At 39.3% G+C, this 23,660-nt stretch overlaps 1 protein-coding gene across 2 annotated transcripts in view; it reads right to left on the bottom strand.

Annotated features, from left to right (window-relative positions):
* The window catches only part of ERC1 (ELKS/RAB6-interacting/CAST family member 1), a gene marked incomplete at both ends in the record, with an annotated part of 441,980 nt that overhangs the window by 228,002 nt on the left and 190,318 nt on the right, over positions 1-23,660 (bottom strand). For both annotated transcript variants that reach the window (XM_080705759.1, XM_080705760.1), the window contains one exon: positions 1,532-1,663. In XM_080705759.1, coding sequence (XP_080561885.1) covers positions 1,532-1,663 — 132 coding nt within the window. The remainder of the gene's footprint in view (positions 1-1,531; positions 1,664-23,660) is intronic.

Here is a 23,660-nt window from a genome sequence, read left to right as displayed (position 1 = left end):
TACTTAGTGAGGCCCTCTGCAACTTAGACCCTGTTTCAAAATAAAGAATAAAAAATATGGCAGGGGATGTAGCTCGGAGGTCAAATGCCCCTGGGTTTCATCTCCAGACCTGGAGGGGGAAAAAAAAGAATACCAAATAACAGAAATTGATGTAAAATAACAATATGATGTATTATAAACTGCCAAAACCTCCACACAATCTCTGGTGTTTAAGACTTGTCACTTAACACTGAGGCCAGAGCAGAAAGAGATCTTTACAGAAAGGAAAAGGGTGGGAGGGGCACTCAAAAACTAGAATGCACAAAGGGGTAAAATCAAAATCCCTTCCGAGCTCACAACAATTATTTATCACAACAATCTTTTATAGTTGGCACTACAAATATTTTTATATCTAACATGGCTATGAAGGGACCCCCCCCCCAGGAGTACATATTACAATATGTCTGCCTTGAAATAGAACCTTCTTCTTTACTCTCCAAATACCTTAATTCACAATAACACCAGTGATCTGATCAAAGAAGTTACCTACAGGTTCTGGTCACCCGCTCACTGAACTCTTTTTACCTGTTTAGCATTTATTACTCTTCTACAAAAAAAAAAAAAAAAAAAAAGGAAAAGAAAACAATTACTACAAAAATAAAACGTCATGAACTTCAGTGTGAGGAAGATTCAAAACTTCAAATCACACCCTCAGAATAGAAAGTGAAGTTGCTGCAATTGTTAAAAAAATGTTTTCTCCATTCACACCTCCCATCTTTAATCCTTTTAATAAAAAGTCAAAATCAGTTGGATATGGTACACACTTGTAATCTCAGTACTTGGGAGGCTGAGACAGAATGATTGCAGGTTTGCAGCCAGCGTCAGGAACTTGTGAGGCCCTCTGCAACTTAGTGAGAACCTTTTCCAAATAAAAACTAAAATAGGGCTGGGAGAATAGCTAAAAGGTAGAATGCCCCTGGGTTCAATCCTCAATGCCCCACATATGAAAAAAAAAAAGTCCAAAGCAACTGTACAGGGAACTAAAAATAAATAAATAAATAAATTAGAAACTACACAAAATAAATACCACTAACAGCAACAGCAGAATTCTTGAAGAAGCCACTTTGAGGGTGAAGACATGCTGATCTGGGACTCAAGCCACAGTATCTATGCCCCTCATATTTACCCTATTATAATAATATTCTTTTGAACAGAGCAAGGTCAGAAATGTTTGTGTTTTCTCATTCCATTTAAAAGCCAGGGTTTGTCCAGTCTTGTAGCCACACACAAGTTCCATTTCATCTTATCGGACATATTAACTTCTATTACATAAATATGTATAATGAGTTCTAAATTATTAATGATGAGACCTCTGCATTAGGGTGAATATTTTTATAGCTCTTATTATTTAAGTCTTAATACTTACATTTGATGCAGTACTTTGAAAACTCTATAATTGCGCACTATGAATGGCTTACCTAAAACTACCCTGGTTGAGTTTTACTCTGTGTTTAACCAGCAGCATTGCCAGTAACCGTATAAAATCGCAGACCTGTTTTTCCGCACTGGTCCTGGCTGACTCCTCTTGTGCCAGCACCATTTCCCGCTCTGCAGTTATCTGCACACTTTCTCTCAGTGCTTCCTCCAGCTCTTCAATCCTGTCATCCTTCTTACGGAGACTGTCCTGGAAAAGGACGGAACACTAGGTGAAGTAGGCTAATGGGTTAACCCCAAGGGGAGCCTACTTACCAAGAAAGAGCCACTGGCTTATTAAATGCTCTTCCCTTTGGCAACACATCCAAGCCAAAGGGATATCTTCACAGAAGAAAGAATAAAATAAGGGAAGATAAGAAGCAAAGGAAGACGGGGTTTTTAAGCGCAAAGGGCCAAGTTAGTTAAGCAAGACAGACATGATGGATCTGTCTCTGCAACAGAGAGGACAGAGCTCCTCGTCTCAGAGAGCACAGCTAGAGTGGGCTTGATGATTTAGAAGCACAAGGTTGTTAATAAACTCCTCTCCAAATTGAGTTCAAAGCCGGTTTGATGATGTTTCTACTTAAGTCAAAATACAAAACATTCTTTTTCCCTGAAAAGTTAGGCCTACTTGAAAATAGTCAAGTAAACTGCCTGATCTTTCACACTATATCCAACATATAGACAATCTTTGGTAAACTATACTAAAAAGATGTTTTCTAATATTTCAAGAAAGGAAGGTTTTCTCTTAATTGCTCATGAGATATTGAAACTGAATATAAGTATCTAATCTGGCTAAGAATGAGCAATTCTCATTAGACCTGATATGCAACATATGTTTAACATGCACCCTTTAGAGAGGTAAATATAAGACTATTGGTATATATCTATATCTGATAGTATATATCCATCAGAAGGACACACAAAAATCTGTAGGACTTTAAGATCATGTAAGATAGTAGAGATTTGATAATAAGAAGGATAAATGAAATAGAAGTTGAAGGAGAATGGATAACTAGATTAATCAGGTTATTTTAAGAACTCCCGTTTTAAATTTTTATAGAACTAGAGGTTAAGAAAAAAGTATTGTCTTTTATTAAAATATGACATAAAAGAACAAGGTTTGCCTACATATCCACATGCAGGAGATTAAAATTAGGCCTCTATTTCTCAACAAATACAACTGGTTTAAGATAATTAAAAGCTTAAATGTAAGACCCAAAACTAAGAAAATATAGAGGGAAACACTTCATAACACTAGGCTGGGCAAAGATTTTTTGGATGAAACCTCAAGAGTACAGGCAATAAAAGCAAAAACAGATAAATAATATTACATCAAACTAAAAAGATTCTGCACAGCACAGTAAATTAAAAAAAAAAATGAATAGAATGCCGGGTGCGGTGGCGCACGCTTGTAATCCCTGTGCTTGGAAGGTGGAGACAAGAGGATCGTGCAGGTTCAAAGCCAGCCTTGCTGGCTTAAGAGACCCTGTTTCCAAATAAAATATAAAATAGACCTGGGAGTGTAGCCCAAAGATAGAAGGTTTCACCCCCAGTACCACCAAAAACAAACAAACAAACAAACAAACAAACAAACAAATCAGGGAACAACAAAAGAAATGATAAATGAAGTGATAGATACAAGGCTTTATTTATTTATTTATTTATTTATTTATTTATTTATTTATTTATGGTACTGGGGATGGAACCCAGAGGCTTTCTACCTCCGGGCTATACTCCCAGCCCTATTTTATATTTTATTTTTGAAACAGGGTCTCACTAAGTTGCTGAGAGCTTCACTAAGTAGCCGAGGCTGGCTTTGAACCTGCACGATCCTCCTGTCTCAGCCTCCCAAGCGCGGGGATTACAAGCATGCGCCACCACGCCCAGCTAGGGCTACCCTGATTTAAACATTGCACACTGTATACAGGGAAGTAACAAGAGAATGAAGATCGCAAATCCTCCATTTACTTTCACTGACAAAGTCTGTAACTATTTCATCTAATAAAATTTGGCTCCAGTTTGGGAGCCAAATTTGGGAACCTTAAAATATAATTAGTAGGGTAAAGCAAGAAAGTATCCACTGTACTGAACTACATCTTGAATCTCCTATATAAATTTAATAAAATATTGAACCAATAAAAAAATGAACAGGAAAATCTTTCAGTTCTACAAATATTGGAGTACCACACACTACCAGGTCAAGTTTATAATTATTCTTTTTTGTTCTCACTCATTCTAGAAGACTGAATACATTTTTGGTAGTAAAGAAAAGATCTTAAAAACTTTTAAGAAGGCCAAATAATTACCTACAAATTTTTTAAAAAGACAATGAAGTTTTTAATGGCAACACAAATTTTAAGAGAAAACTGGAGAATTCCTTCAGAAGTCTGGGGGAAATAAATAACTTTTCAATTTAAAATTATATATATATACAAAGAGCCAGGCGTGGTGGCACACACTTATAATCTCAGCATTTGGGAGGCTAAGACAGGAGGATCATGGTATATGGACAACTTCAGCTAATTAGTGAGGCCCTTTGTAACTTGGTGAGACCCTGTTTCAAAATAAAGAATAAAAAGTAGGACTGGGGGTGTAGCTCAGAGGTAGAATTCCCCTGGGTTCTATCCCTAGTACCACACACAAACACACAAAGATTTATATATTCAAAGTGTTGATCAAATTAAGGGCAGAATGCATGACAGACATTGAGGAAACTACTAGCATATACTCCACTAACTTGAAGAAGTAAACCTAGAAAGCATGGGAATTCATGTTGTTCCTGGTGAGCTAAGAAGAGAACCTCAAGGTGACAGGATGTCTAGAAATAAAATATAGACTAGAGCAAAGGATGGAAACTCCAAATACATGACCTGAGGATAAATAGGTGATGTTGTATTTTATAACAGCAACAATACTGGGAGACATTTTATAGCTTTAGCAAGAAATTTGGGAATAAACTGGTGATATGTCTCTAAATAATCAAAAAAGCAAACCCAACACTGTGGCGCACATCTGTATTCCCAGTATTTGGGAGGCTGAGGCAGGAGGATCACAAAATCAAGAATAGCCTTAGGAACTTAGTGAGGCTCTCAACAACTTAGTAAGACCCTGTCCTCCCCCCCCCCAAAAAAAAAAGAAAGAAAAAGAAATAGGGCTGAAGATAGAGCCCACAAGGAGAAGACCCCTGGGCTCCACCCCAACTACCACACAAAACAAACAACAAACCCAAGAAAAGAAAAACAAAAAATAAAGCACACCAAGAAAAACTAAAACATGAGTCAAACACATAATTTGTCTCAAGCACAATAATGTAAACTTTGATATAACTCTCTTGGGAAGATAATATAATAGTTTGTGTAAAATGCAAATTCACCATCATCCATATTAAGAAGTCAGGATGTGGGGAAGTAGGACCACTTATAAACTTGGTGGGATTGTAAATTAGTATAACCACTATAGAGACAAGTATGGAGTTTCCTCAAAAGACTAGAAATGAAACTACTATAGAACATACCTAAAACACAGACACACACACAGTGAAATATGCATATTCGTGTTTAGAGCAGTACAATTCATAATAGCCAAATTATGCAACCAACCTAGGTGTCTGTCAGAAGATGAATGGATAACAAAAATGTGGTGTATATATACACAGTGGAATTTTACTCAGCCATAAAGAACAAAATTACGTCATTTCCAAGAAAATGGATGAAACTAGAGAATATTATGCTACATGAGATCAGCCAGTCTCAGAAAGTTAAGGTCATATGTAGTCTCTCCTATGTGAAAGTTAGGGGGAAAAAAAGAAAACAAAAAGGACCTTATATTAATGACAAGAGGCCAGTAGAACAGTGGAAAGGGACTGGGGAAGGGAGGAAAGGAACGGGAAAAGAAGGACTGAGGAAGGAAACTGTTCAAATAATGTTATGTCCATATATGAAGGAATCACTCCCAATCTTGCTAACATGTGTGGGGAGGGAGGAGAGAAGCGCCAAGGTGAGAAGGGAAGACACCAAGTGAGGTGTGCATGTATGTGCACATATTAGAGCTCTTGGAAGTACAATTATAGTGTACCAATAAAAGTATAAAAAGAATAACATACTACAAGTAAATTAATAAGGATAGAAAGTTCTGGAAAGAGTTACTGCTGTAATTATTTAAGGTACTGAAAACTCTAAACATATGGGTTAAGTATTTACTATGGACAGAGAAAAGACCCAGGTAAAAATATATCCAGACAGTGCTGACGTAACATTAAAGAAAGTTAAGGAACAAATGGTATGTGAATTATAAGTCACCATGCTCTTCAACTTTTTATTCAAAGGTCCTATGTGTTTCTTCACAGCAATAATCTGCCCATATGGAACAAAATTATTCTGAGAAATTCCTTCCAAGTATTTTGGTAACCAAGTAAGAACATTTAAAGAACATAATTCAGTAAATTCTGCTATCGTTCTGAAGATTCTAAACATATCTGAAACTTAATATCCCAATAGCAGGTGTCCAAGACACAGCACAAACCCAAAAAGCTTTAAAATTATTTTATCATCTTCTTTTCTGTTCTCCAACCAAGTGATCCTTCTGTCTCAGCCTCCCAAGTACAGAGATTATAGGTATGGCCTACTTTAGTTTGTTAATGAGGCACTAGAAAATACAAATTATACAGGTAGCTCACATTTTTAACTAGAGTGGCTATATTAACTAGAACAGTTTCATATTATAGTATATAAATACATAAAGGTAATACAGCACTTGAAATCTTAGCCAGAGTAATTAGTCAAAAGAAAAAAAATTAAAGATATACAAATAGGGAAATCAGTAAAAGTATGTTTATAGATGACATGATACTACAATTTAAGACTAAAAAAAAAAAAACTTAACCAGAGGACTTGTAGAATTGATACACAAATTTAGCAAAGTAGCCAGATCAACTTACAAAGAGCAATAGCTTTTCTATACCAATAATGAATCCATTAAAAAAGAAATCTTGAAAACAACATCAAGACCTAGAAATAAATCTAACCAAGGAGATAAAAGACATCTATAATGAAAATTGCACAATGCTGAAGAAAGAAACTGAAGAAAACCGTAGAGGATGGAAAAACCTCCATGGTCTTTGGATAGGCAAATAAATATTATCAAAATGGCTATGCTGTCAAAAATAATTTATAAATTCAGTAAAATCCCTATCAAAATACCAATGTCATCCTTCCAAGATCTAGGGGAAAAAGAAAGAAAAAAAAAACTATCCTAAAAGTCACACAGGAAGAACAAAAGAGGCAGTATAGTAGACAAAGCAATTCTGAGAATTAAGAACCATGCTTGAGGCATCACAATACCTGATTTCAAAAGTACACTACAAAGCTATAGTAACAAAAACACCAAGGTATTGGCATAAAAATAGATTCATAAAGTAGGGCAGAATAGAAGATATACAAACTAATTTAAAGAATTACATAAAATTGATTTTTGACAAAGATGCCCAAAATTTGCATTAGAGAAAAGACAGCTTCTTCAACAAATAGTGAAGGGAAAACTGGATATCTATACATAGAAGAAACTAGATCTCTATCTCTCACTCTGAATAAAAGTCAACTCAAAATGGATTAAAGAGCCATGTGTAGTGGTGCATGCTTGTAATCCTGGTACTTGGGAGGCTGAGACAGGAAGATTGCAGGTTTGTGGCCAGCCTCAGCTACTTAGTGAGACCCTCTGCAACTTAGTGAGACCATGTTTAAAAATAAGGAATAACAATCAGGCTGGGAGTATACCCTGGAGGTAGAATGCTCTGTGTTCAATCTCCAGTAAACCCCCCTCTCCCATAGCTTCTGCATAGCAAATAAAGCAAGAACATGAAGAGCCTGTCTATAGAGTAGGAGGAAAATCTTGGTCAACTACTTCTTTAATAAAGGACTAATATCTAGAATATATTTAAAAAAAACCACCAAAAACCAAATAACCCAATTAAAAAAATGGACAGTTAAACTGAATAGAAACTTTCCAAGATAAGAAATACAAATATGAGTGGCCAAGAAATATATGAAAAAATGTTCATTGTCATTAGCAATCAGGGAAATGCAAATTCAAACTACCCTGCTATTCCATCTAACCCCACTTAGTAGAGTACTTTGGAGGCTGAGACAGGAAGATCACTGGTTCAAGGCCAACCTCAGGCACATAGTGAGATCCTTAACAACTTAGTGAGACCTTGTTTCAGTATAAAAATTAAGAAGGGATGGAAGTTTAGAGGTAGTTTAGAGGTAGAATGCCTATGGGTTTAATTACCAGTACCAAATAAATAAATAAATAAATAATCAGAAAAAGAAAATGTGGTATACATATAGGGGAATTTAACTCAGACATAAAGAACTGAATGATGTTATTTACAGGAAAATAGAAAAAACTAAAGAGGATTATCATAAATGAAATCAGCTAGTCACAAAAAGCCAAGGGTTGTATGTTTTTTTCTCATATATGGAAACAAGAAAGAAAACAGGAAATACAAGAAATTTCATGGTAACAGGGAGTAGAGACCAGTAGAATAGTGAAAAGGGATTGGGGAAGAGAGGAGGGAGGGGCTAAAAGGTGACTTGAGGAAGGAAAAAGACCAAATAATATTATAATGATACATGAAGGTATCACGAACAACCTTACAACATGTACAGGGTAGGAGGAGGGGAGAGTGGAATGGGGATAGGAGCAAACCATTCCAAGAGATGTTGTGTGCATCTATGAATGTATCTCTTTGAATCTCACTGTGATGTATAATCATAATATACAAATATAATTATAAAATTTTTCAAAAAATCCATTATTAGCTGGGGATGGTGTTGTACACACCTATAATTTCAGTACTTAGGAGACTGAAACAGGAGGATCACAGCTGCATGGCCAGCCTCAGCAACGTAGCAAGGCCTTCCAAAACTTAGTGTGACACTGTTTCAAAAAAATTTAAAAAGGGTTGGAGTGTGGTTCACAGAAAGAATGCCCCAAAGTTCAATCCTCAGGCCAGTCCCACACATACAAAAAAAAAAAAATTCATTATCAAAATTGATGTCATCTGAAGCTGGGAGTGGTGGCATTCACTTGTAATCCCAGTACTTTGAGAGGCTGAGACAGAGGATCACAGGTTTATGGCCAGCCTCAGCTACTTAGTGAGGCCCTCCACAACTTAGTGAGACTCTATTTCAAAACATAAAGAATAAAAAAATAGGTGTAGCTAAGAGGAAGAATGCCCTAGAGCTCAATCTCCATTACTGCAAAAAAAAAAAAAAAAAAAGTAAAATTGCTCTAGTCAACATACCTTCTCTGGTAAAATTATGTGAGCCAACTATATAATTTTGGATTTTCTAATGCCTGCCTGCCTAACTTCCTGCCTTCCTTCATTTATTTTTTGCTGTATTGGGAATTGAACCTGGGGGCATTCTACCTCTCTGAGCTAAACCTCCAGCTCTATTTCTTATTTTGAAACATGGTCTCACTAAGCTGCAGAGGGCCTCACTAAGTAGCTGAAAGCTGGCTGCAAACCTATGATTCACCTGTCTTAGCTTCCTCAGTACTGGCTTACAAACATGTGCCACCAGGCCTAGCATTAGCTTTATTTAAAAGACTAAAATATATGACATCAGCTGGGCATGATGGTGCATAGCTTTAATCCCAGCAGTTGGGAAGCTGAGACAGGAGGATTGTAGGTTTGAAGTCAGCCTCATTAATTTAGTGAGGCTCTCAGCAACCTAATGAGACTCTGTTTCCAAATAAGCAATAAAATCAAGTAGGGGTGTAGCTCAGAGATAGATATCTCTGGGTTTAATTCCCTGCACACCATAATCAGTCAATACAGATGACTTTGATTTTTTGTTTTTGTGGTCATGGAGATTGAAGTGAGGGCCATTCTTCTTCCGTGCTACAGCCACCCCAGACCTGACTCAAAATAAAAAAGGGATGGGAATGTAGTTCAATGGCAGAATGCCTCTGGGTTCAATAAAAAGAAAAGATAGAGGATGGGGTGGGGTGGGGTGGGGCACGATTAAAAAGTTTAGCCGTGAAACATGTGAATGAGTGTTAACATTGACTGTTACAAGAAAAGTATTTTTCTTATGAAAAGATGAGAAGGAAATATTCATAATCTCATGAATGACAGGTCGGGACCCTGCAGCGAGGACAGGAGGTGAAACCCCAGAAGCCAGAGGACATATGTCAGGAGACTCCAGACATCACAAGACAGATTCCAGATGCCCTGAGACTCCAGATGTCAGGAGAGAATAGGCATTCCTACACTGCTAGCCCAAGCCCCCACTTTAAATATTGGGGTACTTCCACTCCAATGTGTAATGCTACTGACTGTGTGGCTCATTGGTCCCTTCCCCCACCATCGCTTTGACTTCCTGCTCCCACCCCACGTTATATCCTCGTGGTATCCAGTCTGCAGCATCTTGGTAGCCTCACTGCCTCCCATAGTTCCCCATCCTCACTCATCAGTCCACTTTCCCCACCACCCCAGAGTGCCAACTGAAACACAAAGCTAATCGCAGACCTGCCCTGAAGGCCTCGGTTGATTAAAGCAGCTTTTGATAACTAGGCTGGTGTTTACCTCCTTCCTGACCTCCACTCAACTTCAATGTTACAAATGAACACCACTGAGTAAAGATTCTCATTAGTCTCCTGTTTCCCAAAATACTGATCCTACTTTCACTGTAACTGATTCTACTCTTTTTTTTGTTTGTTTGTTTGTTTTTGTTTTTTGCGGGTCTGGAGATGGAACCAGGGGCATTTGACCTCCGAGCTACACCCCCTGCCCTATTTTTTATTCTTTATTTTGAAACAAGGTCTCACTAAGTTGCGGAGGGCATCACTAAGTAGCTGAGGCGTTCTCCAGTCTCAGCCTCCTGAATGCTGGGATTACAAGCGTACGCCACCATGCCCGGCTTCTGATTCTACTCTTAAAGCAGAAAGGACAGTGAAAAAGATTTAGCCCAAAACAGACTAATTTAAAAGTACATACTATGTATTAGCAAAATTACTTTATTTTTATTTATTTATTTTTTTGGTGGTACTGGAGGTGGAACCCAGAGACTTTCTACCTCCGGGATATACTCCCAGACCTTTTTTAATATTTTATTTGAAAACAGGGTCTCACTAAGTTGCTGAAAGCCTCACTGAGTAGCTGAGACTGGCTTCGAACCCATGCAATCCTCCTGTGTCAGCCTCCCAAGTGCGGGGATTACAAGCGTGTGCCACCACGCCTGGCTTCATCATGTGTTTTAAAGAGATTCCATCTTCCCCCATCCCATCCCCTCTGATTGGTCACCTTAATTGCTCCTCCATAGGGCCCTTTCTTCAACTAGATTTCCTCCTATTACCTTTATCTTCCTAGTTTTTGCATATTAGGGAAAGCATCTTATTTTTTATTTTCTGTGATATTTCTCTGTGTATGTCGCATTGCAAGCTCTGATCCTACTCTTGAAGGCCCCGGCACTGGCCTAGCCACCCGGCAGACTCTGATCCCGGCCTCGCTGGCTCCAGCACCGGCCTTGTATCATGGCAGGCTCTGATCCCAGCCTCGGAGGCTCCAGCACCAGCCTTGTCTTAAGGCAAGCTCCTATCCTGGAATCGCTGGCTCTAGCTACAATGTCACCACATGGCAGGCACCGATCCCGGCCTTGTTGACCCCAGCACCAGCCTTGCCTCATGGTAGGCTCCGATCCTGGCCTCAGAGGCCCCAGCACCAGCCTCACTCCTTGGTATGCCCCAATCCCAGCCTTCGAGGCCCCAGCACTGGTCTTGCCTCACAGCAGGATCTGATCCCGGCCTTGCTGGACCCGGCTCCAGCCTCACCCCTCAGCAGACTTTGATCCTGGCCTTGAAGGCCCCAGCACTGGCCTTGCCTCATGGCAGGCCCTGATCTCGGCCTCACTGGCACCGGCACAGGCCTCACTCCTCGGCAGGCTCCAATCCTGGACTCTGAGACCCCAGAACCAGCCTTGCCTCACGGAAGGCCCCGATCCCAGCCTCACTGGTTCCAACACTAGCTTCACCCCTTGGCATGCTCTGTTCCCAGCCTCGGAGGCCCCAGCACCGGCCTTGCCTCATGGCAGGCTACAATCCTGGCCTCACTGGCCCCGGCACCAGCATAGCTGCCTGGCAGGCTCCTATCCTGGCCTCAGAGGCCCCAGCACCGGCCTTACTGTGCATCTCTGTCACTATGAGCAGGTCGTCTACAGATGTTCCTTTTTTCTTCCCTTTTTTTTTTGGTGGTACTGGTGTTCTTAAAAACCCTTCCACCTCCGGGCTACACTCCCAGACACAGACAGACACACACACACACACACACACACACACACACACACACACACACACTAATATATATATATATATATATATATATATATATATATATAATTTTTTATTTGGAAACAGGGTCTCCCAGGCCAGCGAGGCTAGCCTTGAACCTGCGCGATCCTCCTGTCTCCGCCTCCCAAGTGTGGGGATTACAAGCGTGTGCCACCACACCCGGCATTCATATATATATATATATATATATATATATATATATATATATATATATATATATTTTTTTTTTTTTAATATGAGAAAACAGTACATGTCTTTTGCCAAAGCTGGCAATGAACTCTGTCTTCTCTCCAAAGGCAGAGGTCCACAGCTTCACTTTGGAGAGCAGGCTCTGCTGCTCCACATGTACCCTGGCCTCCCGCTCTGTGCAGAGGAGCTCAGTGGCCATGAGGGCTGATGACTCCCAGAACACACAGCATGATGGCCCATCCAAGCTATGTGGCGCTCCCTCTGAAACCCTCCAAACCCTTTTACAACTTAGCATGTTTTCCAGAATTCCCGAGCATGTATGGCAAGAGCAGTCTACTTTTGGGGAGATTTCCTCAAAAGTTCAAGGTAGACTGGACTGGATCTGTCTGACCTTCCAAATTTTGGTCACCACCACTTCCACTGCCATCTCAGTTCTCTCCTGAACACCTTTGTCACACAGTTTGTTTTCCAGAATTCCCGAGCATGTGTGGCAGTAGTAGTATATCTTTGAGGATATTTTTTTTAAAATTATGAGGTAGATTGGATTGAATCTCTGCCTCTACCAAATACTGACCACAGCTGCCGCTACCACAGCCATCTCGTTTCTCTTCTGAGCACCTTATTCACACAGCGTGTTGTTCCAAATTCCCGAGTGTGTGTGGTGGTAGCATTCTACCTTTGGGGCGATTTCTTCAAAAGATCAAGGTGGATTGAATCAGATTTCTGCCTCTCCTGAATACTGGCCTCCGCCATTGCCGCTTGCCTCCATCTTCTCAATTCTCTCCCAAACACTTTTCCCACACTGCATGTTGTCCAGAATTCCTGAGCATGCATGGCGGTAGCACTCTACCTTTGGGGCAATTTCTTCAGAAGATCAGGGTGGGTTGGATCAGTTCTCTGCCTCTCCCAAATACTAGCCTCCACCACCACCGCCTCCACCACCACCGCTGCTGCCGCCGCCTCCACCACCACAGCCTTCCTCCTGGTTCTCTGCTGAGCTCCTACCTCACGTGACATGATGTCCAGAATTCTTAAGCATGTGTGGCAAGAGCAGTCCCCTTCGCGGGGATTTTTTTCCAAATGTTCCAGGTGAACTGGATAGGATATGTCTGCATCTCCTGAATACTGGCTGCCGCCACCGCCATGTTGACATATATATATATATATAATTTTTTTTTTTTGGTGGTACTGGGATTCCTGGAAGCCCGTCTACCTCCGGGCTACACTCCCAGACCTATTTTATATTTTTGAAACAGGGTCTCTTATGCCAGCGCGGCTGGCTTCGAACCTGTGTGATCCTCCTGTCCCCGCCTCCCAAGCGTGGGGATTACAAGCATGCGCCACCACGCCCGGCCAATATATTTTTTTTAGTAAGACAGTATATGTGTTTTGAAGAGGTTGTGGGATCTAGCACTCAGCAGGAATGAATTTTATCTCCCCTCCAAGAGCGGAGGCCCACAGCCTCACCGCATAGAGCAGGATCTGCTGTTCCGAGCGCAACACGAACCCCAGTGCAGCACAGAGGAGAGCGGCAGACTCGCGGCTTGGCTCCCTGCCCGGTGCTGCTGGGCTCCCTCTACCATGCCCTGGTCATTTTTCTTTCAAGGTATGTTAAAGAATCACTTTTCTTGCGTTCTAATTCCGCCATTATCCACTCTCTCCTGCATTCTAGATAGGAAGTCATAGCTGGAAATGTCTCCTTAAGTTGACTCAATTAGATATTAAACTAAAATCTGGTGTCCAGGGCTTCTCTGAGGAATGCATGTCCTTTTCGGCAGCCGCCACTGCGATTGCGGCTGCCGCCATCTTTGAAAAATCTTCTATTCTTTATTTTGAGACAAGGTCTCACTGAGTTGCAAAAGGCCTAAGTAGCTGAAGCTGTCCTTAAACCTTGATCCTCCAGTCTCAGCCTCCCGAATGCTGGAATTACGAGCGTGCGCCACTACATCTGGCTTATTTCTTATTTTGAAACAGGGTCTAAGTTGCAGAAGGCCTTGCTAAGTTGCTGAGGCTGGTCTCCAACCTGTGATCCTCCTGTATCAGCCTCCGAAGTCCCAGGCGTGGCAGGCAGGCAGCGGCCCGGTGGCCCTTGTACGGCAGGGAAGTGCCCACAGCCCAGCACTGGGATGTTGCAGGCAGCGGAGCCAAGACTGCTCAGGGCAGCAGCCCTGGCGCGGGCCCCACCTGGGCACCGGGAAGTCCTCCCTCAAAATTTTAAAAAGTGTGATAATAACATAGAAGACAATCACTTGTTAAAGACAGATCATATGTGTTTCCCTTTTTTCAGAACCAGGAGAAAGACTAATTTAGATCTTACATAGATTATTCAAATTAGCACAACCTTCTACATTCTCTCCCCTTTTCCCCAACGGTGACTCTGACATGGTAATGAAGGCCATTTATGTGAGTTAAGAGCTGCTTCCTCTGGAATAAACATCACTTACCAGATAGACTTTAACATGTTCTGAAAGATAATAATGTTAACTGGTATCCATTATCCTTAATGGAAAGAGACCGTAATTCTTTACTACCTCAACCCCAGTGCTTATTCTGCCTCACTCTTCACCACTCCCAAACATACATACACATGCAGAAGATTTCACTAAAATCATTTAACATGTCGAAACTCATTTACCAACATCTTAGATGCTAAGTGTGTGGGGGGTGTTGAAGCCAGATGGATTGATGAAATGAATGTTAAGAAAGCAAGCCTGACACAGAAACAGAATTTGGTTACACACCAACTACTTTTCTAATTTTAAAGTCTTTTCCTTTCTCTTTATAACTCCTCAAATAACTCTCCCCTCAGAATAGAAAATTATTATAACCGAATTTGTTAAAAACTGAAGTCAAAATAAAAGCAGATGTATTTCATTATGAAAATAAAAATAAACAAATAGAATGATGATTGATAAAAACAAGTCATAAGCATCTAGTACAAATACCCCACAAATTGGTGAGTTTTCTCATCTTGAAAATTCTGGTAGCTGGGTATGAGAACTATGGACAAAGAAACAAGGTTTTACTATTTGTAGGATATTATATATCTCTGATGTAAATAACACTTATTTTTTAATGCATAAATATTTTTAAAAAGTCTTTGAAAAACCCCCAAAGATAATATTTTACTTATGATAGGGGCTATCCTAAAGACATGTGAGACAATATTAATTTTTTAAAAATTGTCTTAAATAATAATCTCCACAGCCTATCTGAAAAGGAAAGATTAAGTAGTCTTTATTTCAGAAAGAAGAAAATCTCTTATCAAAAGGGAACAGTTCTGTATAGGTAGAGCAAATCAAATTTTACAGAAAAACACAAATGTTTCACTGGTTCTGCAACTAAAAGAATATGCCTAATGTATATAAAGCTAATTTTCCCATCTCTATTTTCAACATTTTCACTTTCTTTGAAATTTATTCTTAATATTCATTGGTCTCAGGAGACGACTCTCAAGAGCCACAGCATTCTTTCAGCAATCCCATTAATCTCTCTGACAGCAACCTCTCTCAAGGTTAAATGCAGATACTTATCTTTGAATTCAATAAAAACAAAGCCCCAAACCATTACTGATATGAGCCCCCTTTCATCCATTCTATTTGACCCTATTAAAGTGTGACTGAAACTTGTCACAAGTTACATTTGAGTGGTAGAGCTCGAAGAATAAAAATATAATTAGGTAAACAATCTCAACTAAGGGAAGATGGCATTTTTTGTTAAAATATGTAAGACGCTAAAGGGACCATGAAACCTATGAAATTTTGGAAAATATTTATTGGATGAATGTCATATCATCATTCAAAGTTTTTAGATTTCATAACTAAATTTTTAAGTTCTATTTATTTATAATAACTCAACAATTATGGCTATAATTAGTAAGGCTATGTAAAACATTGTTTTAGAAAGGTTAAAAAATTTATAAATATCCTTTAACTTAGAGCAGATATAAACTAGTTGGTAAGAAAAAAGAGAACTGGTAAAATCACATACTGGTAGTTATAAAACAATGCATGTAAGACAACAAAGCATAATTATACATACAGACTATAGAAGAATGAAAAAGACAAAAGTGAAGTGCAGAGTTCATCAACAAAGGATAATTTTCAGGCTGAACAAATTTATGTAGTAAAACTGGAAATCTACAGTAAAAAGATTCAGCATGAGAGTAGATTAGGAAGTTAATAATCTACACTCAAAGAATATCAACATTATCACTTTGTCTAAAAAAGAACAGTTATTCTAGTGAGTATCGTACCTAAAAATAAAGGTAAAAACACAGGGTTAATCAACAGAAAATTCCAAATGCTAGGTACTATGATCTAAATGTTTTTGTCCTCCCCAAGGACAAAATTCTTAGGATACCTAATCACCAATGTGATGGTCTTAGGACTAGAGGACTTTCAGAGGTCACAAAGGCAGAGCCCTCATGAAGGGGATTAGTGTCTGTTATCGTTTGGGTACGGAATGCCCCCCCACAAAAGGCTCCTGTGTTGAAAGCATAGCCCCAGTGCAGCAAGGTTCAGAGGTGGGCCACACAGGGGGAGGTGGGTCACTGGGGTATGGCCTTGGGACTATATGTCTCTTCTCTTTCCCTCTCTACTGGTGGCTGTGGGACTGAGAGCAGCTCTTCTCAGTCATACAAACTGCTGCCAAGGTGTTATACCCTGGAGATGGCCAACCATGGACCAAAAGCACTGAGCCTCTGAAACTGCCCCAATAAATCTTTCCTCTTTTATGTTGTACATCAGGTCTTTTGGTCCCACTGGCAAAAGAGCAGACTAAAACAGTGCCTTTAATAAAAGAAACCCCAGAGGGCTACTTTGCCCCTTCTACCATGTGACAACAGCAAGAAGTTGCCACTTATAAGCCAGAAAGTGGATCCTTAAGAAAAAAACAAATCTGCTGATGCTTTTACCTTAAACTTCCAGCCTTGGGAACTATGCAAAATAAGTTTCTGTTGTTTATAAGCAAGCCAGTTTATGCTACTTTCCTTTAGCAGCTAAAACAGAACTGGACACCAGGCTAAGATACATGTGAATGAAGTTCCTCACCTGAATAGAAGTAAAATTAGTAAACATTTATAAGGTATCAACTATATGCAATGTATCACACAGCTCCCAAACTCAGGTATATTGAGGAACTAGCATATAAACAATAATAGAAAGTATGATAAATCCTGCTATCAAAACAGAAGCAAACTCTAATGTGATTACAACACAGGCTAAATAAATTCCAACTGTGAGGATTTAGGCAAGCTTTAAAAGAGAGGGAGAATTTGACCCTTAAAAGATAATTACAGCTCAGTGGTAGAGCACTTGCCTAGCATGTGCAAAGACCTTGGGTTCCATCCCTACAGCCACTACCAAAAAAGGTGGGGTGGGGTGGGATAGGGGGAGGTGATTTCAGGCTTTCTGTAGAGTTTTTATAAATTCTCAAGTCACCATGAGTCAAATCAGTAAGGATTATGCTTCATAGAATACTTGTGTGGAAGGATCCAGTGGTAGGTATTTATATAATTTCAGTTCTACAAATGGAAATTACTGTAATTATAATGACTAAAACATATCTTTTAACTTATCTAGCTAACAGGAAACACCATTTTTTGTTTATGTCCCTATCCTCACAGATATAGTACAATGACTGCTCATAACAGTCACTCAATATATGTCTACCAAAGACAACTACAGATTATTCTAATGAGGGACCAGAGAGATGCCATGACAGGCTCCAGTTAAAGCTTTAAGTAGAGTAGGCCTAAGTTTCTGTCCAAAATTAAGTTCCTGTTCCCTTGTAACCTTTGCCCTATTTCCTGGAAAGAAGCTGCTAACTCCGCTAATCTGATCTTCCCCTAGCAACAGCCAATCAGTGCCGTATATCTAGGTCTGGAATTTGGAGGTATCCCAGGCAAGGTCACTCTGCCTGGAGTTAGAGACCCCCACCCATCTGAACATTCCTGAAATAAACTTCCCAAGGCCCAAAAGCTAAGCCAATGGGGGGGGGGGAGATAGCAGACTTACTTATTTATTTATTTATTTATTTATTTTGCAGGTCTGGGGATGGAACCCAGGAGCATTCTACCTCCAGACTACACCCCTGCCCTGATTTTTATTCTTTATTTTGAAACAGGGTCTCACTAAGTTGCAGAGAGCCTCACTAAGTAGCTGAGGATGTCCAAGTCTCAGCCTCCCAAATTCTGAGATTATAAGCCACCACTCCCAGCCAGACTTTTGTTTTAAAAAAAAAAACAATCAATGCAAAGGTGAGTTGGGGGGCCTTTCTAAAGGATAAAGGCTTTGTTCTCAGGGGAACACACGCTCTTCTCAGTTACCACTGCGTTGGTACACATGGAGAGACCAAGCTTGAGCTTGAATAAAACCCCTCTTGCTTCTTGCATTGGATCGACTCCTGGTGGTCATTGGCAGATAACGGACTGGCATAACACTAAAATCTGAGTTAACCGACTAAAGTAAAATATGGCTTAAATAAATGACAGTAAAGCATTTAGAATCAGTGGGATCACTAGATTTTCTCAAATTTTCAGGTATCATTTTCATTTCAAATGGAAGAAATCCATTTAATCTCATCAGGTACTTTAAAATGTATTGGACCAAGCACAAAAGGCAAAGTAATCACTCACTCCCTGCCAAAAAGGAATACTTTTACAAGTTCTATCTGAAGTATTCATGGAATGTAAAGTTCAAAATAAATTCCGTCTTTCAGATTATACTACAGATCCATAGGAACAAAACAAACAAAAACCCCTTAGAACTGGCATAAAATTTACATATAGACCAATATAGAACAGATGCCAGAGAGACAAACCCGTACAGCTACAGTTATCTGATTCTTGATGAAAATGCCAAACATGATGAGTAAAAGATAGCCTCTTTAACAAATGCTGCTGGGAAAACTGGATATCCATATATGAAAGATGAAACTAGATCCTTATCCCTCACCCTGCACAAAACTCAATTTAAAGACCTAAATATAAGACCAGCCGGGCGTGGTGGCGCACGCTTGTAATCCCCGCGCTTGGAAGGCGGAAACAGGAGGATCATGCTTCAAAGCCAGCCGCGCTGGCTTAAGAGACCCTGTTTCCAAAAATAAAAAAAAGTATAAAATAGGTCTGGGAGTGTAGCCCGGAGGTAGAAGGGTTTCCAGGAACCCCAGTACCACCAAACAAAACAAAACAAAACAAACAAACAACAACAACAACAACAACCATATATATATAATCAGAAACTCTATAGCTACTAGAAGAGAACATAGAGGAAACACTTCAACAGATACCTGTATGTAGGCAAGATGTGCCTCCATAGAACTCTTAGTTAGGATATAATACCAACAGGTCAGGACATAATACAAAGAATCAACAAATGTAATGGCATCAAACTAAAAAGCTTCCGCACAGCAAAGAAAGTATCAAGAAGAGAGAACCCACAGAATAGGAGAAAAATCTTTTCCAGCTACTCTCTAACAAAGGATTAATATGTAGCACATATAAAGAACTTCAACAACAATAAAATAATTCCTTCAATAAATGGGCAAATGAACTAAACATACACTTCTCAAAAGAAGTATAAATGGCCATATATGGTATAAGTATATAAAATAAATATAAATATATGAAATAAAGTTTAAATATATGAAAAAATATTAATCATATCTAGCCAACATAGAAATGCAAATCAAAACTATATTGAGATTTCATCTCATAGCAGTTTCAATGGCAACCATCAAAACTACAAACACCAACAAATGCTGGTGAGGATGTAGGAAAAAAGGAACTCTCATACACTGTTGGCAGGAATGCAAATTAGTATAGTAACTATAGAAATCAGTATGGAGACTCCTCAACAAACTAGGAATAAAACAACCATATGACCCAACTATGCCAGTCCTCACTATCTATCCAGAAGAATTTAGACAAGCCAATTACAGAGATATGTGCATACCCATGTTATAGCAGCACAATTTAAGATCAAGTTTGGAATCAGCCTGGGTGCCTATCAAAAGACGAATAAAGAAAATATAGCATATGTATACAGTGGAGTTTTATTCAGCCGTAAAGAACAACAAAATCAAGTTATAAGAAAGAAAATGGATGGAACTGCTGGGCATGGTGGCTCACACTTGTAATCCCAGCATTTGGGAAGATGAGACTGAAGGATGGTGATTTGCAGAAAGCCTCAGATACTTAGTGAGGCCCTCTGCAACTCAGTGAGACCCTGTTTCAAAATAAAAAGAATAAAAATAGGGCTTAGGGTGTAGCTCGGAAATAGAATGCCCCTGGGTTCCATCCCCAGTAATGCAAATAAAAAACAAAAAAAAAAAAAAAGAAAGAAAGAAAAAGGAAAAGAAAATGAATGGAACTGGAAAGTATCATATTAAGTAGAATAAGCCATACTCAGAAGGTCAAGGTCCATATGTTCTTTCACATGTGGATGCTAGAGAGAAAAAAGAAAAACAAAAAGGATCTTCTGAGAAGGAAAATAGAGCTGGGGATGGTGGTACATGCCTTTAATCCCAGTATTTGAAAGGCTCAGACAGGAAGATCACAGGTATAAAGTCAGCCTCAACAATTACTGAGGCTCTCAGCAACTTGGCAAGATCCTGTTTCCAAAAAATAAAAAACAGGGCTGGGAGGTAGAATGTAGAGTGCAGCTAAGAGGTAAAATGACCCTGGGTTCAATCACCAGTACCAAAAAATAAAAAATAAATAAAAAGGGCTGGGTGTGTAGCTCTGAAATAGAATAGCCCTTTAGTTCAATCCCTAGTAACACATGAGAGTACCACAACAGTACCAGTGTTGGTGGTAAACTACAAGTTCTACCTGAAAGAGTGAAGGCAGTAAGGAACTTAAAAACATAAATGGCACATATGCGTAATCCCAGTACTTGGGAGGCTAAGACAGGAGGATTACAGGTTCAGAACCAACCTCAACAATTTAGCAAGGCCCTCCGCAACTTAGTGAGATCCTTTTCAAAATAAAAAAATATAAGCTGGGCATGGTGGTGCACACTTGTAATCCCAGGCTGAAACAGGAGGACTGCAGGTTTGCAGCCAACCTTAGCAACTTGAGAGGTCCCCTGCAACTCAGTGAGACCCTGTTTCAAAATAAAGAACAAAATAGGGTTGTGGGTAAAGCTCAGAGGTAGAATGCTTCTGGGTTCAATCCCCAGTACTGCAAAAACAAAAAACAAAAAAATTAAATAAACTAGGGCTAGAGGTATAGCTTAGAAGTAGAATGTCCCTTTGTACCACAAAAAAGAAAAAAAAGCATTGTTTATCCATAAAGGCAAGATAACTGCCTTATTCTTTCCCTTTACTCACCTGTGTTCAAAGTAATGACCTGGTACCCTAGCAATTTCTACATCATTTTCAGTCTTAACATGAAACTTTTAGATTCATGTATAGTTAATTTATCTTAACCCATCATACATTAGTACTTTTATACTCAAACTATCCATCCGAGGCCAGCAATGGCCCCTCTACCTTTGCTCCTCTGTCCTTGTATGACCCCAGCAGTTTTCTGGTAGGTTAGTTCCTGTTATCACATGATGCTACGATGTGCCCTTCTTAAAGTGAAGTCCCACAAGGAGGAAAGTCTTCGCCACCTGGGAAATTATCAGAAACACACATTCTTGGGGTTTACTGAATCAGAACCTTACGGACAGGACTCAGCAATCTGTTTTAAAAGCCCTCCAGGCAATTTTTAATGTACACAAGAATTTGAGATCCAATGATTTAGGGTTAGCTTGTCCATTTTCAGCTATAGTCATGGAACTGATCATTTCTTTGAGAATCCCTTGCTTCTTTCAGTCATGAATTGTATTTGGAGATCACAGTCTGGGAGGTAGGGAAATGCATCATCACTAGGTTGTCATTTGCAACAGCACAAGGAGGAAATGTACTTAAGTAACAAAGTAATTAGTAAAAGAATTGCAATCAGATTCTAAGTATCCTAATTGTAGTCCAGTATTCTTTTCACTACCCTATGAATGAAATAAATTCATGTATAACTTGTATATGGCCACCAACTTCCATTTTATATAACTTTTATATCTATTACTTACTGGAATATGCCTTGGAAAAGTACACAAACCCCTCTAGTTTTCTCTAAATATAAATAAAATATAAGTGAAAATATGATCTTTCTCAATTATCTCTCAGCTTATATAAACATAGAAAACGGAGGTCACGTAGGAAATCACTTGTGGTATAACAACTGATACAAGCATAGAATACCCTTGGTTTGCAAAAATAAACTGGCAAAAGAAAACATTAAATCAGGCAGAAGGAAAAGATAAGAAATGATACAATTAAGGAATTGCAGCTAAAAGACACACTTGCCTTATAAAATAGATGTTTTCAATAGTTAAAAATAATGTGGTCATAGTTCAAGAAGAGAGGTTGAAATGAAACCCTAGGAATAGACAATTGCTAACCATTATAAAATAAAAAGATGCCAATTCAAACTTGTGAGTAATGAGATAATAGTTTATAAACACTAGTGAAACAAAAAAAACTCCCTCAATCACACACAACACTCTAACATGTAAAAAAAACAAAAACACAAAACAATTTAAAAATATTTAGAGAAACATATATGCTCTCAAAATGTGGATGAAGTAAACAAAAAAAATCAATTAAAAAAATGCTACCATGTAAAAAGAGAGTCCTGAATTATGTTAAGAAACATAAAATGTTAAGATGTAAAAAAAAAATAAAAAAAAGGTCAATGTCACTGGTAATCAGAAAAATACATACTCCAATAAAAGTGAACTATTGGCCAGACATGGTGGTAAAAACCTGTAACCCTAGTACTTGGGAGGCTAAGACAGGAAGATCGCAGGTTCACAGTCAGTCTCAGCTACTTGGTGAGACCCTCCACAACTTAGTGAGACTGCTCCAAAATAAAAAAATAAAAAATAAAAAATAGGGCTGGGGGTGTAGCTGAGAGGTAGAATGCCCCTGGATTCAATCCCTAGTACCACAAACACACACACACACATAGCAAGACCCTGTATCAAAATAAAAAATAAAATTGCGGTGAAGGTATAGCTCAGAGTAAAATGCCCGTGGGTTCAATTCCGAATAACACTAACAAGCAAACAACAAAAAAAGTATTCTTTTCCACCCATTACATTTAAATTTTCTTAAAAAGGAGGAAAAGAAAAAAGAAAGGAAAAATAAATTCCACTCATAAGAGCAGTTGGTAAGAGTGATGAAAAATTAATACAGTGCTTTTTTCAAAAATTGATGCATTTAAGGATTATACATTTTCTACAAGGAGTATAAACAATAAAAGTTATATAAAATATAAAAAAGGGGACTTCCGGGAAGATGGCGACCAAGAAAAGCGGGGCTTAAGAGCCCCGCTAACAACCAATCTCTATTACCACAAAATCAACGCCTTTCATAGCCAGAAAACACCATCACCAGAGAAACAAAAAAATCACTAGCCCCAGAGAGGAGGGGGTCTCAGAACGGAGCTCAGAGCCACAGAGGAGACATGCCGGCCTCACGGCTGAGGACGTGGCAGCAGCGCCTTACTGCTGGTGGCAGTGGAGAGCTCATCGGACGGCACCAGACCAAGGCACTCAACAGCCCACCAGGCTCCAGAGAGGAGCGGCGGACAGCAAGCCGAGGTGAGCCGCTGCGGA

Source organism: Muscardinus avellanarius (genome assembly GCF_963383645.1).
Source record: "Muscardinus avellanarius genome assembly, chromosome: 11".
Classification (NCBI taxonomy): domain Eukaryota; kingdom Metazoa; phylum Chordata; class Mammalia; order Rodentia; family Gliridae; genus Muscardinus; species Muscardinus avellanarius.
This window is presented reverse-complemented; position numbering and strand designations above follow the sequence as displayed.